Source organism: Mytilus californianus, unplaced genomic scaffold (assembly GCF_021869535.1).
Source record: "Mytilus californianus isolate M0D057914Y unplaced genomic scaffold, xbMytCali1.0.p SCAF_10, whole genome shotgun sequence".
Taxonomy (NCBI): domain Eukaryota; kingdom Metazoa; phylum Mollusca; class Bivalvia; order Mytilida; family Mytilidae; genus Mytilus; species Mytilus californianus.
Genome location: NW_026262582.1, coordinates 76,289,610 through 76,305,087, shown reverse-complemented (window position 1 = coordinate 76,305,087; position 15,478 = coordinate 76,289,610). Strand labels below are relative to the sequence as shown.

The window sequence follows — 15,478 nt, the reverse complement described above, 5'->3', positions numbered from 1 at the left end:
AGATAATCTGCTGAAACATTATGGCCTCTAGATTTGGACAATCATGTTACAGGTTTATATAACTAGATAATCTGCTGACAGATTATGGCCTCTAGATTTGGACAATCATGTTACAGATTTATATAACTAGATAATCTGCTGACAGATTATGGCCTCTAGATTTGGACAATCATGTTACAGATTTATATAACTAGATAATCTGCTGAAAGATTATGGCCTCTAGATCTGGACAATCATGTTACAGGTTTACATAACTAGATAAACTGCTGACAGATTATGGCCTCTAGATTTGGACATGCATGTTACAGGTTTACATAACTAGATAAACTGCTGTAAGATTATGGCCTCTAGATCTGGACATTCATGTTACAGATTTATATAACTAGATAAACTGCTGACAGATTATGGCCTCTAGATTTGGACATTCATGTTACAGGTTTATATAACTAGATAATCTGCTGAAAGATTATGGCCTCTAGATTTGGACAATCATGTTACAGATTTATATAACTAGATAAACTGCTGACAGATTATGGCCTCTAGATCTGGACATTCATGTTACAGATTTATATAACTAGATAAACTGCTGACAGATTATGGCCTCTAGATCTGGACATTCATGTTACAGATTTATATAAATAGATAAACTGCTGACAGATTATGGCCTCTAGATCTGGACATTCATGTTACAGATTAATATAACTAGATAAACTGCTGACAGATTATGGCCTCTAGATCTGGACATTCATGTTACAGATTTATATAACTAGATAAACTGCTGACAGATTATGGCCTCTAGATTTGGACATTCATGTTACAGGTTTATATAACTAGATAATCTGCTGAAAGATTATGGCCTCTAGATTTGGACAATCATGTTACAGATCTATATAACTAGATAATCTGCTGACAGATTATGGCCTCTAGATCTGGACATTCATGTTACAGATTTATATAACTAGATAAACTGCTGACAGATTATGGCCTCTAGATCTGGACATTCATGTTACAGATTTATATAACTAAATAATCTGCTGACAGATTATGGCCTCTAGATTTGGACAATCATGTTACAGATTTATATAACTAGATAATCTGCTGAAAGATTATGGCCTCTAGATTTGGACAATCATGTTACAGATTTATATAACTAGATAATCTGCTGAAAGATTAAAGCCTCTAGATTTGGACAATCATGTTACAGATTAATATAACTAGATAATCTGCTGAAATATTATGGCCTCTAGATCTGGACATACATGTTACAGGTTTATATAACTAGATAAACTGCTGACAGATTATGGCCTCTAGATTTGGACAATCATGTTACAGATTTATATAACTAGATAATCTGCTGAAACATTATGGCCTCTAGATTTGGACAATCATGTTACAGGTTTATATAACTAGATAATCTGCTGACAGATTATGGCCTCTAGATTTGGACAATCATGTTACAGATTTATATAACTAGATAATCTGCTGAAACTTTATGGCCTCTAGATTTGGACAATCATGTTACAGATTTATATAACTAGATAATCTGCTGACAGATTATGGCCTCTAGATTTGGACAATCATGTTACAGATTTATATAACTAGATAATCTGCTGAAAGATTATGGCCTCTAGATCTGGACATACATGTTACAGGTTTATATAACTAGATAATCTGCTGACAGATTATGGCCTCTAGATTTGGACAATCATGTTACAGATTTATATAACTAGATAATCTGCTGAAACATTATGGCCTCTAGATTTGGACAATCATGTTACAGATTTATATAACTAGATAATCTGCTGACAGATTATGGCCTCTAGATTTGGACAATCATGTTACAGATTTATATAACTAGATAATCTGCTGAAAGATTATGGCCTCTAGATTTGGACAATCATGTTACAGATTTATATAACTAGATAATCTGCTGACAGATTATGGCCTCTAGATTTGGACAATCATGTTACAGATTTATATAACTAGATAATCTGCTGAAAGATTATGGCCTCTAGATTTGGACAATCATGTTACAGATTAATATAACTAGATAATCTGCTGAAAGATTATGGCCTCTAGATCTGGACATACATGTTACAGATTTATATAACTAGATAAACTGCTGAAAGATTAAAGCCTCTAGATTTGGACAATCATGTTACAGATTAATATAACTAGATAATCTGCTGAAATATTATGGCCTCTAGATCTGGACATACATGTTACAGGTTTATATAACTAGATAATCTGCTGACAGATTATGGCCTCTAGATTTGGACAATCATGTTACAGATTTATATAACTAGATAATCTGCTGAAAGATTATGGCCTCTAGATTTGGACAATCATGTTACAGATTTATATAACTAGATAATCTGCTGACAGATTATGGCCTCTAGATTTGGACAATCATGTTACAGATTTATATAACTAGATAATCTGCTGAAAGATTATGGCCTCTAGATCTGGACATACATGTTACAGGTTTATATAACTAGATAATCTGCTGACAGATTATGGCCTCTAGATTTGGACAATCATGTTACAGATTTATATAACTAGATAATCTGCTGAAACATTATGGCCTCTAGATTTGGACAATCATGTTACAGATTTATATAACTAGATAATCTGCTGACAGATTATGGCCTCTAGATTTGGACAATCATGTTACAGATTTATATAACTAGATAATCTGCTGAAAGATTATGGCCTCTAGATTTGGACAATCATGTTACAGATTTATATAACTAGATAATCTGCTGACAGATTATGGCCTCTAGATTTGGACAATCATGTTACAGATTTATATAACTAGATAATCTGCTGAAAGATTATGGCCTCTAGATTTGGACAATCATGTTACAGATTAATATAACTAGATAATCTGCTGAAAGATTATGGCCTCTAGATCTGAACATACATGTTACAGATTTATATAACTAGATAAACTGCTGAAAGATTAAAGCCTCTAGATTTGGACAATCATGTTACAGATTAATATAACTAGATAATCTGCTGAAATATTATGGCCTCTAGATCTGGACATACATGTTACAGGTTTATATAACTAGATAATCTGCTGACAGATTATGGCCTCTAGATTTGGACAATCATGTTACAGATTTATATAACTAGATAATCTGCTGAAACATTATGGCCTCTAGATTTGGACAATCATGTTACAGATTTATATAACTAGATAATCTGCTGACAGATTATGGCCTCTAGATTTGGACAATCATGTTACAGATTTATATAACTAGATAATCTGCTGAAAGATTATGGCCTCTAGATTTGGACAATCATGATACAGATTTATATAACTAGATAATCTGCTGACAGATTATGGCCTCTAGATTTGGACAATCATGTTACAGATTTATATAACTAGATAATCTGCTGAAACATTATGGCCTCTAGATTTGGACAATCATGTTACAGATTAATATAACTAGATAATCTGCTGAAAGATTATGGCCTCTAGATCTGGACATACATGTTACAGGTTTATATAACTAGATAATCTGCTGACAGATTATGGCCTCTAGATTTGGACAATCATGTTACAGATTTATATAACTAGATAATCTGCTGAAACATTATGGCCTCTAGATTTGGACAATCATGTTACAGATTTATATAACTAGATAATCTGCTGACAGATTATGGCCTCTAGATTTGGACAATCATGTTACAGATTTATATAACTAGATAAACTGCTGAAAGATTAAAGCCTCTAGATTAAGACAGTCATGTTACAGATTAATATAACTAGATAAACTGCTGACAGATTATGGCCACTAGATTTGGACATTCATGTTACAGGTTTACATAACTAGATAAACTGCTGTTAGATTATGGCCTCTAGATCTGGACATTCATGTTACAGGTTTATATAACTAGATAAACTGCTGACAGATTATGGCCTCTAGATCTGGACAGTCATGTTACAGGTTAAATTGTCAGAGAAGACAGATAAACTCATTGTAATGTTAATATAAACTTACCTTTTTACCATTAACACTCAGAGAAGAAAGATAAGCCCACTGTAATGTTAATACAAACTTACCTTTTTACCATTAACACTGAGGTAAGAGAGATAAAACCACTGTAATGCTAATACAAACTTACCTTTTTACCATTAACACTGAGGTAAGAGAGATAAAACCACTGTAATGTTAATATAAACTTACCTTTTTACCACCAACACTGAGGGAAGAGAGATAAAACCACTGTAATGTTAATATAAACTTACCTTTTTACCATTAACTCTCAGAGAAGAAAGATAAGCCCACTGTAATGTTAATATAAACTTACCTTTTTACCATAAACACTGAGGGAAGAGAGATAAAACCACTGTAATGTTAATATAAACTTACCTTTTTACCATTAACTCTCAGAGAAGAAAGATAAGCCCACTGTAATGTTAATATAAACTTACCTTTTTACCACCAACACTGAGGGAAGAGAGATAAAACCACTGTAATGTTAATATAAACTTACCTTTTTACCATAAACACTGAGGGAAGAGAGATAAAACCACTGTAATGTTAATATAAACTTACCTTTTTACCATTAACATTCAGAGAAGAAAGATAAAACCACTGTAATGTTGGTATAAACTTACCTTTTTACCATTAACACTGAGGGAAGAGAGATAAACCCACTGTAATGTTAATATAAACTTACCTTTTTACCATTAACACTCAAGAGAAGACAGATAAACCCACTGTAATGTTAATATAAACTTACCTGTTTACCATTAACACTCAGATAAGACAGATAAACCTACTGTAATGTTGGTATAAACTTACCTTTTTACCATTAACACTCAAGAGAAGACAGATAAACCCACTGTAATGTTGGTATAAACTTACCTTTTTACCATAAACACTGAGGGAAGAGAGATAAAACCACTGTAATGTTAATATAAACTTACCTTTTTACCATTAACACTCAAGAGAAGACAGATAAACCCACTGTAATGTTAATATAAACTTACCTGTTTACCATTAACACTCAGATAAGACAGATAAACCTACTGTAATGTTGGTATAAACTTACCTTTTTACCATTAACACTCAAGAGAAGACAGATAAACCCACTGTAATGTTGGTATAAACTTACCTTTTTACCATAAACACTGAGGGAAGAGAGATAAAACCACTGTAATGTTAATATAAACTTACCTTTTTACCATTAACACTCAGAGAAGACAGATAAACCCACTTTAATGTTGGTATAAACTTACCTTTTTACCATTAACACTCAGAGAAGACAGATAAACCCACTGTAATGTTGGTATAAACTTACCTTTTTACCATTAACACTCAGATAAGACAGATAAACCTACTGTAATGTTAATATAAACTTACCTTTTTACCATTAACACTCAAGAGAAGACAGATAAACCCACTGTAATGTTAATATAAACTTACCTGTTTACCATTAACACTCAGATAAGACAGATAAACCTACTGTAATGTTGGTATAAACTTACCTTTTTACCATTAACACTCAAGAGAAGACAGATAAACCCACTGTAATGTTGGTATAAACTTACCTTTTTACCATAAACACTGAGGGAAGAGAGATAAAACCACTGTAATGTTAATATAAACTTACCTTTTTACCATTAACACTCAGAGAAGACAGATAAACCCACTGTAATGTTAATATAAACTTACCTTTTTACCATTAACACTCAGAGAAGACAGATAAACCCACTGTAATGTTGGTATAAACTCCAGAGCGAACAATCTTAGTCCATGTTGATTAGATCTGTAAAACTCAAACAACTGATGACAAATTGGATCTAGAACCTACAAAATAAATTAAACCTGAATTAAACAAAGTAAAAAACAGAATTTTGTGTTTTTCAAATCTGGAATGATTTTTACGTAAGTTATTTGTAAAAAGCCTTAAGACAGGGTTAACATAATTAATTAGGCTGTTCTTCAAATTTTAATGAAATTGTGTATGTTTTTAGAATTTGTTGAACAACATCTGAATATCTTAAAATTGATATAAGTAGCACTTATGATTTTACAGATAAAATCAATTAAAAGTTTCAGAAAAAGATTAATAAACATGTAGAATGCATGTAAAATGTGTAGACAAATGAGATTTTTTCTAAGTTCACTCCATAGATATTTTTTTTTTTAAATCCATATATATATATATGTATGTTATTGCTGAAAACATTTCCATTTAATAATAAGGTCACTTGATTCTTTTTATCTGTAGAAAACTGTTAAGTCAATATATCAGACATTCCCAAGGTCGCTGGACATTGGGCAAAGTCCAGTAAAAATTTGTTTGGTCCAGTTAAGTGATATGCATTACTGGACCAAATGACCAGTAAAATTTTTAATATAGTCTAAATTATATGTGTAAATGTCCTGTAAAAAAGAGTCTGGTCTAGTTAAGAAGAATGGTTTATTGGACCAAATGTCCAGTTGAGTTCTCAAAGCCTTGGGAACCACTGATATATATATATAGTGAAATGTCTAAAACTGAAGAATCATAATTCAAATATTATTTCATACATGTACATCACTCTAAATGATTTATGAAACAAAATGAATCCCGATCCCTTATATTTTCATATTGATCATTAAAAATAGAAATGTTGAAACAGAGTCTAGTTTTTTAAGCCATTTCAGTTGATATCTTATAGTGTGTCTTTCTATGTTGTGATGTTACACTATTGTTTCAGAAAAAGTTGTTTTTTTTAAGGTTTGGTACCATTAAAACATTTAAACAGCTGCAATTGTTTGCACCTGTCCTAAGTCAGGAATCTGATGGTCAGTAGTTGTCGTTTGTTGATATGGTTCATAAGTGTTTCTCGTTTCTTGTTTTTTATATAGATTAGACCGTTGGTTTTCCCGTTTGAATGGTTTTACACTAGTAATTTTTGGGGCCCTTTATAGCTTGCTGTTCGGTGTGAGCCAAGGCTCCATGTTGAAGACCGTACTTTGACCTATAATGGTTTACTTTTATAAATTGTGACTTGGATGGAGAGTTGTCTCATTGGCACTCATACCACATCTTATATCTATCTAGTTTGTGTCTCCTTTCCAATTTTACAATACTACTTCTTCTTCTTCTACAGTGTCAGAAAACCATCAATATACGGATGTTTACTTTCTGGCGCATGCCTGATAAATGTTTCCAAATTTATAATTTATTAGGTATTATTAAACGTAGATTAACAAAATTTTTAGTTTTCCACAATAAATTTTTTTGTTATATTTGTTATATTATTAATTTTTACTATTTTTCATTTTTATCTAATTTTTCTAATATTTAATTTTTTATTTTATTCTTTTTTAATTTAAGATAAAAACATGATTGCCTGTTTACTTCAGGTGTGGATAGGTATCAAGAAGCACATCGTGAGTGAGTGCACCCTTGAAGGTTTCTGTAGTGGTATTTTTAGTTATGTCGAGGATAATTTGTTCCAGTCTTTAATGGTTTGACAATTGAAAGAAATTTTGTAGCTGTCTTTGTTACATTAAATTTGTCAGTAGGCATCTTTAATGGTGGATCTTGTACTCCCATCTCCAACCTTATACCCTCCCTGAGCTTCCTATTCCAGTATTTCAAAACTATATCTTAAAATTCTTGGATGTCCCCCCTTTTCTTAGAGCTTCATACACAAGCATCTCAACATCCATATAAATATAAAAAGTTGTGGTATGATTGCCAATAAGACAAATATTTACCAGAGACCAAAAACCCTTCCTACCTGGGACAGTGGTGTAACAGCACAACATAAGAACAAACTAAAGAAATCAGTTGAAATGGGCTTAACTCATCAGATAGGAAAACTAGAGGCTCTAAAGAGCCTGTGTTGCTCACCTTGGTCTATGTAATAAAATTGAGAATGGAAATGGGGAATGTGTCAAAGAGACAACAACCCGACCATAGAGCAGACAACAGCCGAAGGCCACCAATGGGTCTTCAATGTAGCGAGAAACTCCTGCACCTGGAGGCGTCCTTCAGCTGGCCCCTAAACAAATATGTATACTAGTTCAGTGATAATGGACGTAATACTAAACTCCAAATTATACACAAGAAACTAAAATTAAAAATTACAAACGAAAGTGAACCAACGCCTGGTGAGTCTGTAGTGAGTTAGAGTCCCTGAAGTGGATACCTCGGGTATGCAGGGTCGTTATGATGAAACACAATAATGTAGAAAGTCTTATAACAACAACACTGTGTTGTTGTTATAAGACTTTCTAAAATTAAAAATGATACAAGACTAACAAAGGCCAGAGGCTCCTGACTTGGGACAGGCGCAAAAATGCGGCGGGGTTAAACATGTTTTTTGAGATCTCAACCCGCCCCTTATACCTCTAGCCAATGTAGAAAAAACAAACGCACAACAGTACATATTCATAGTAGCATATTCAACAAAGGACACTCTCCAACATTGAAGACAAGAATAGAATTCATAAGAAAAATCTCTGTTTTGTTGATCTTGTATTGCTGATCATTTAGTCTGTTTAGTTTCTCTCTATCTTCTTTAGTTTTTACTCAAAACACAAAAGAGGGTAAAAAAAATCCTTATTTAAGGGTCTGGGCAATCACTCCTATAAAGAGATATTCTAACTGGTACCAGAATACCTGAATCAATCTTGATAATACTGACTGGTACCACATTATATCAGTATTGATAAACTTACTGGTACCAGAAATATCTGATCAGTTTTGATAATTCTTACTGGTACCAGATCATACCAGTATTGATAATCTAACTAGTACCAGATCACACAATCTAAACAAAACTGATAATTCTTACTGGTACCAGATCATATACCAGTATTGATAATCTAACTGGTACTGGTAATATTGTGACACTCAGCTGATATTTTACGATTTCAATATGCAGACAACCTGATAGTCGGTACATATATCAGTATTGATAATCTAACTCAGGTACCAGAAAACCTCAGTCTAGATAATTCTTACTGGTACCAGAAAACCTCAGTCTAGATAATTCTTACTGGTACCAGAAAACCTCAGTCTAGATAATTCTTACTGGTACCAGAAGACCTCAGTCTAGATAATTCTTACTGGTACTAAAGTATCTCAGTATTAAATTAACTGTACCAGAATAATTGACATTTCTGACTGGCAGTCAAATGGTGCAGCATTGATAATCTAACTGGAACCAGAATATCTTAAGAATTGGTAATCTGACTGGTACCCTAACTGGTACTAAAATATTAAGTATTGATAATCTGACTGGTACCCTAACTGGTACTAAAATATTAAGTATTGATGATCTGACTGGTACCCTAACTGGTACTAAAATATTAAGTATTGATGATCTGACTGGTACCCTAACTGGTTTCAGAATATATCATTATTGATCATCTCACTGCATGACAACATAAATAAACCTGCAGTAAGAACCACTTCTTCATTAATGTCACCATGAATTATTAACATCTCTATTTTTATAGAGCTAAATGTCAGATTGGTTTATTAAACATGTTGAATGATATTTTCTCTTAATAGCTAGTTTCTTTTTTTAACTACTTTTTTATAAATTAAATTTACTTTTGCAACTTTTATTGAAGTTTATTGTTTCCTAACAATCATGCAAACCTATGTTTACAGGACCAAGACAATCATTGTTCTGATAAAATTGAGAAAGGAAATGGGGAATGTGTCAAAGAGACAACAACCCAACCATAGAACAGACAACAGCAGAAGGTCACCAACAGGTCTTCAATGCAGCGAGAAATTCCCGCACCCGGAGGCGTCCTTCAGCTGGCCCCATAACAAATATATATACTAGTTCAGTGATAATGAACGCCATACTAAACTCCAAATTGTATACAAGAAACTAAAATTAAAAATAATACAAGACTGACAAAGGCTAGAGGCTCCTGACTTGGGACAGGCGCAAAAATGCGGCGGGGTTAAACATGTTTATGAGATCTCAACCCTCCCCCTATACCTCTAGCCAATGTAGAAAAGTAAACGCATAACAATGCTTATTACCCTGAGGAGTTCAATATGTGTTGCTCTAATTAGTGATTCATTTTTATGATTAAAAGAACATTATGGGTTTGATTCCATAATGATACAAGCAGCAATCCAAAAACACAAAAAAAAAACCATCTAGATCTCAGAACATATAATATATATAGTGTCTTCCTAATTAGACAGGTCTGTCTAAATAAAATGTAAAGCTTTAAATTACCCTGAGTCTAAAGAAATAACTGAACAAACCTCTATTTCTCTAATTCTTAACAGATTTATACTTTCCCCACCTACTGACTATGTGTTTTTGTTTGATTTCAGTTGTTCATTGGTCAAAATTTGATTATGACATCATATTTTCTTGTTTTCCTTTAGATTTTGTGATTGCAATGTCACGAAAAAAGGTCATATAGAAAGACCACATCTTTTTGCAGATGTTTGAAAAATTATGGGGAATGTGTCCATGAGAAACAGATGATGCAGCCACCCCCCCTTTTTGCATATAATGTTATATACATGTTGGGACATAACTCAAGAATGGTAAAAGTGACGCTACCCAAATTTGTACTTGATCAGAGTTTTGTGGTAATAAGCATTGCGTACAAGTTTCATAACATTTGGTTGAGGCAAACTTAATTGTGACTTGGATGGAGAGTTGTCTCATTGGCACTCATACCACATCTTCTTATATCTATTTAGTTAGAGAACGAAAACAAAAATTTCAGCAACTTTTCCATAATTTGTAAATGAGCTTAACTCTAGAACGGTAAAAGTGACACCACCAAAATTCAAACTTGATCTGTGTTTTGTGGTAATAAGCATTGTGTACAAGATTCATAACATTTGGTTGAGGCAAACTTAAGTTAGAGAACGGAAACGGGACGTACAGACGGACGTACAGACGAACAAGGGTGAAACTTAATGCCCCCTCCGCTATGGCGGGGGCATAAAAAAGTTTGTCTACATATTCTCTAAAAATCATAAGAGAAAATAATTCCATATATCACAGAATCTTGGAGTAATATTTCTCCACTCTTGACAGTTAAATTTTAATTATTCAAAATGCATAGCATGCCTCACATTTTAAATTTGAAATTAAACTGTCTCAAATAGAGAAATTAAACTGTCTCAAATAGAGAAATTAAACTGTCTCAAATAGAGAAATTATACTGTCTCGTCTCAAATAGAGAAATTAAACTGTCTCAAATAGAGAAATTATACTGTCTCGTCTCAAATAGAGAAATTATACTGTCTCAAATAGAGAAATTAAACTGTCTCAAATAGAGAAATTATACTGTCTCGTCTCAAATAGAGAAATTATACTGTCTCGTCTCAAATAGAGAAATTATACTGTCTTGTCTCATATAGAGAAATATTGTATAACACTCAGTGGTAGAATACTGTGGATTCATTATTATTTGTGGGATATCAATTGTCGTGGAATTCGTGGGTACAGGTGAACTACAAATTGAAATATTCAATGAAGTAACACACTTTCTTAAGAAGTTCGCTACTCAGTTTCAAAATAACAAGCTTTTCATAACACTAGTATATATTGATAGGGAATTAACAAAGGAACCAAAAAGAGCAAAATAAAATATAGGTCCTTTTGCTTGTTTTCGAGATATTAGCCATTGAAATTTTGGCGGGAAAATGTTCTCTCTTGATTTATCATAGCTTTATCATTGACAAGATAAAGCTCTCAAAAACTATCAAAAAATAACAACGATTTTATAAGATTTTTACAAATGACTTATAATTATACATGTAAAAGATTTATAAAAAGAAAAATAGGGGTTAGTGGGCAAAATTTTTTAAGGCATTCAAATGGATGAAACCAGAGGATTCCGAAAATCTGACAAAAAATCCTAAACATGACAAGCGAACATCCTTAAGCTTGAATGCAGATTTATACAAAACCATGAAATCAAATATTAAATTAAAAATTAAGATGTTCTTCATCAATCCATGAAAATTTGTATCCACAACAATAAATGAGTCTACAGGATATATATATATATATGCTTCATTCTAATAGACTTTTGTAGTGACAATGATATACAGGATATATATATATAATTATATGCTTCATTCTAATAGACTTTTGTAGTGACAATGATATACAGAAGATCTATCCAACCAAAGTCACCAAAAATAAACAATCTAACCCACTGAAGAGGTTTCTAGCTTAAGACAGACCCAAGTGCTTGGTTGAAACTATTTTTTTTCTATACCTCTCCTATTCCCCTATTAAACCAAATCATGCATATAATTAAATCCTTTTTCGTCTTAAAAATACAACATTCTATCAAAGCAAGCAAAATATTTTTGTTTTCTTTATTACTTTTGAAGATAAAATAACAAGAGAACATATGATTTAAATTTTTCAGAATATTCTATCTTTGTTCTACACCTAGAGCATGTAGAGTAGAGACTACTTTCCTGCATTATATTAATTCTGTAAAAACTGTTGACAGAGATTGAATGACAGATACCGTGATGAATAGTATCCAATTAACTTGACTTATTAATATAAGTATCTTATGGGTGTGACTGGAAAACTGATTGGATTTGACAGACGACAAAGCATCTTTAGAAAGGGTATGACAATTTGACAGCTGCAAGGCTGTCTATAGCATGGGTATCATAATTTGAAGGCTGTAAGGCCATTGGTAACATGGGTATGACTTGGGAGACATGTGGCTAGAACTTATCTTGAGTAGGATAGAATATTAATAAATCAAAAGAGATTTTCATAACATGTCCATCAATGAGACACAATTAACCCAACAATACAAGATTAACAAAATAAGGTCCTTCTAATTCTAAACTAGACTGGTTCCCTTTACATGGTCAACATGTTGTGTAGCCTGGTTCTTTTAACAGTGTAAACAAGTTGTGTAGCCTGGTCTTTTAACATTGTAAACAAGTTGTGTAGCCTGGTTCTTTTAACATTGTAAACAAGTTGTGTAGCCTGGTCTTTTAAATTTGTAAACAAGTTGTGTAGCCTGATTCTTTTAACATTGTAAACAAGTTATGCAGCCTGGTTCTCTTAACATTGTAAACATGTTGTGTAGCCTGGTTCTCTTAACATTGTTAACAAGTTGTGTAGCCTGGTTCTCTTAACATTGTTAACAAGTTGTGTAGCCTGGTTCTCTTAACATTGTAAACAAGTTTTGTAGCCTGGTTCTCTTAACATTGTTAACAAGTTTTGTAGCCTGGTTCTCTTAACATTGTAAACATGTTGTGTAGCCTGGTTCTCTTAACATTGTAAACAAGTTTTGTAGCCTGGTTCTCTTAACATTGTAAACAAGTTTTGTAGCCTGGTTCTCTTAACATTGTAAACAAGTTTTGTAGCCTAGTCCCCTAACATGGTAAACAACATTTCTTTTTAATATTGTCAATAAGCTATGTAGCCTGGTATCCTTAAAATGCATGGTTAATTAGCTTTTAGTGTGGTCCCTTTAACAGGGTAAACTTATTTCCTTTTAAAGAATAGTAAACCAGTCTAATAATCTGATTACCTTAACAGAGAAAATAAGTTCTGTAGCCTGGTTAACTAGTCTGATAAACTGGTCTCATAACATTTTTCATTTTTTACATGTTGTCAGCCAATTGATATAAGACTTTAATTAGGTTAAGACTATATCATGATAAAACTATGTCACGAATACAATTAAGGATAAAAACTCAAGGTTACTCAAGGTTAAAGCATTAGTTTTGTAGTCTGGCAGTGGTGGATTCAGGGGGGAAGGGGGAGTGGGGGTTGGAACCCCCCTTTTGATTTGACGATCAATGATTTTGAATGGGGACATATGGTTGGAACCCCCCCCCCCCCTTTTCCCCTTTTAAAAATGGATGGATCCACCCCTGTCTGGTTCCTTTAACATGGTAAATAAATCTGAAAATCTGGTCCCCTTAACATTGTAAACTTTAATGTATAGTCATCATGCCACTTTTGATAAAATTTGAAGGCTAACCTTTATATTTATTTCCATTTTTCATCATTAGATAATTTTTCACTTTGACAAAAGTCTTCTGATCATTAAATGTTCAGCTTTGATAACATTTAATTTACCTTACTTTGTTACGTTTGATGTTTTTCTATCATGCACCTGATTAATGCCCAATGTCCCTCATTAGTGTTAAATTAATGGTAGTTATTGTTCCCATGGTAACAAAAAATAATCCCCATTTAATTATAAATGCCTTTAACATGTTAAATCAATACCTTCATCAGGTAGAAAACTTGTTTACCTAAGTTCCATATTTGGGTTTCCATGGAAACAGATAAACTGTGTAAAAATGATTAATTATCTGAAATGTCAGTTTGATGCTACTTCTCTGTGAAATTCAAGATAATTTTTAATATGAACTGGTACTTCTAACAACATTAACAAAATATCTCCTTCAAAGTACTCCTTCTTGAAATACGAACATTCATCAAATAATTATAGTTGAATTATAAGCAAGATTCCCTAGTGTTCTTGATAAAGCTCATTATAAAATATCAATAATATTTATATGTCTCTGTTCTAATAGAAACAAAATATCTTTTTAAGAATTGTGTTTTTTTTTTTTTAACTTTTGATCACTTATTAATTTCTTCCTTAACACGTCTGACAAGTGAACAGTTTTCACCATAAAATCTTTCCTTTCGTCAATATTAAATTGGTATCCCATTTCATCCTAAAATCTTTCCTTTTGTCAATATTGAATTGGTATCCCTTAGTGGATACTGTTGTAAATGAACAAGCCTATGTAACATTTTTATATTCTATTTTCTCTTTAAAAATCTACGTAATTTTCAATTCAAATAAGGATCCCATTACACAAAATTTTTATTTTGCAATTAAATTCCAACAAACGTGAAATCTAAGTTACTTCAAAATAGGCAGAATTTCTAGTTATTCAAAACTTTTATCCAGACATCATTGCCATTCTTATTATTTAGAACTTTATGTAGTTACACATTTTGATTTCATTGAACCAATATTTCAATTAATGTAAATATGGAAATTTTCACGTTTTTACTCTCTCGCAATCATGTTAAATTCAAGAAAATTTTCATCCATGCAAATATCTAATCTAGATCAATAATATTCATGAAAATAGCACACTTTTTGTTTGATGCACGAATTCAACACGAATGAAAATTTTATGCATTGAAATCATAAAAAACAACCAGCCAAAATATAAAGGTAAGACTATAAACCAAAAAGTTCTCATACTTTACAAGTCAACGCAGATAAGCTGCAGACTAAATATGAATTCATTCCGAACAGTAGTACTTGAGAACAGTAGTACTTGAGAAGAGAACAGTAGTACTTGAGAACAGTAGTACTAAAGAACAGTAGTACTTGAGAACAATAGTACTTGAGAACAGTAGTACTTGAGAACAGTAGTACTTGAGAACAGTGTGACAAAAATATTAAGTTAATTCATGTTATTCAACAAATGAAAAAATTCAAAG

The 15,478-nt window shown here is 32.3% G+C and overlaps 1 protein-coding gene across 1 annotated transcript in view; it reads right to left on the bottom strand.

Moving 5' to 3' along the window:
- The window catches only part of LOC127718560 (hyccin-like), an 88,933-nt gene that overhangs the window by 60,044 nt on the left and 13,411 nt on the right, over positions 1–15,478 (bottom strand). Inside the window, exon 4 of the mRNA XM_052224626.1 lies at positions 5,691–5,825. Coding sequence (XP_052080586.1) covers positions 5,691–5,825 — 135 coding nt within the window. The remainder of the gene's footprint in view (positions 1–5,690; positions 5,826–15,478) is intronic.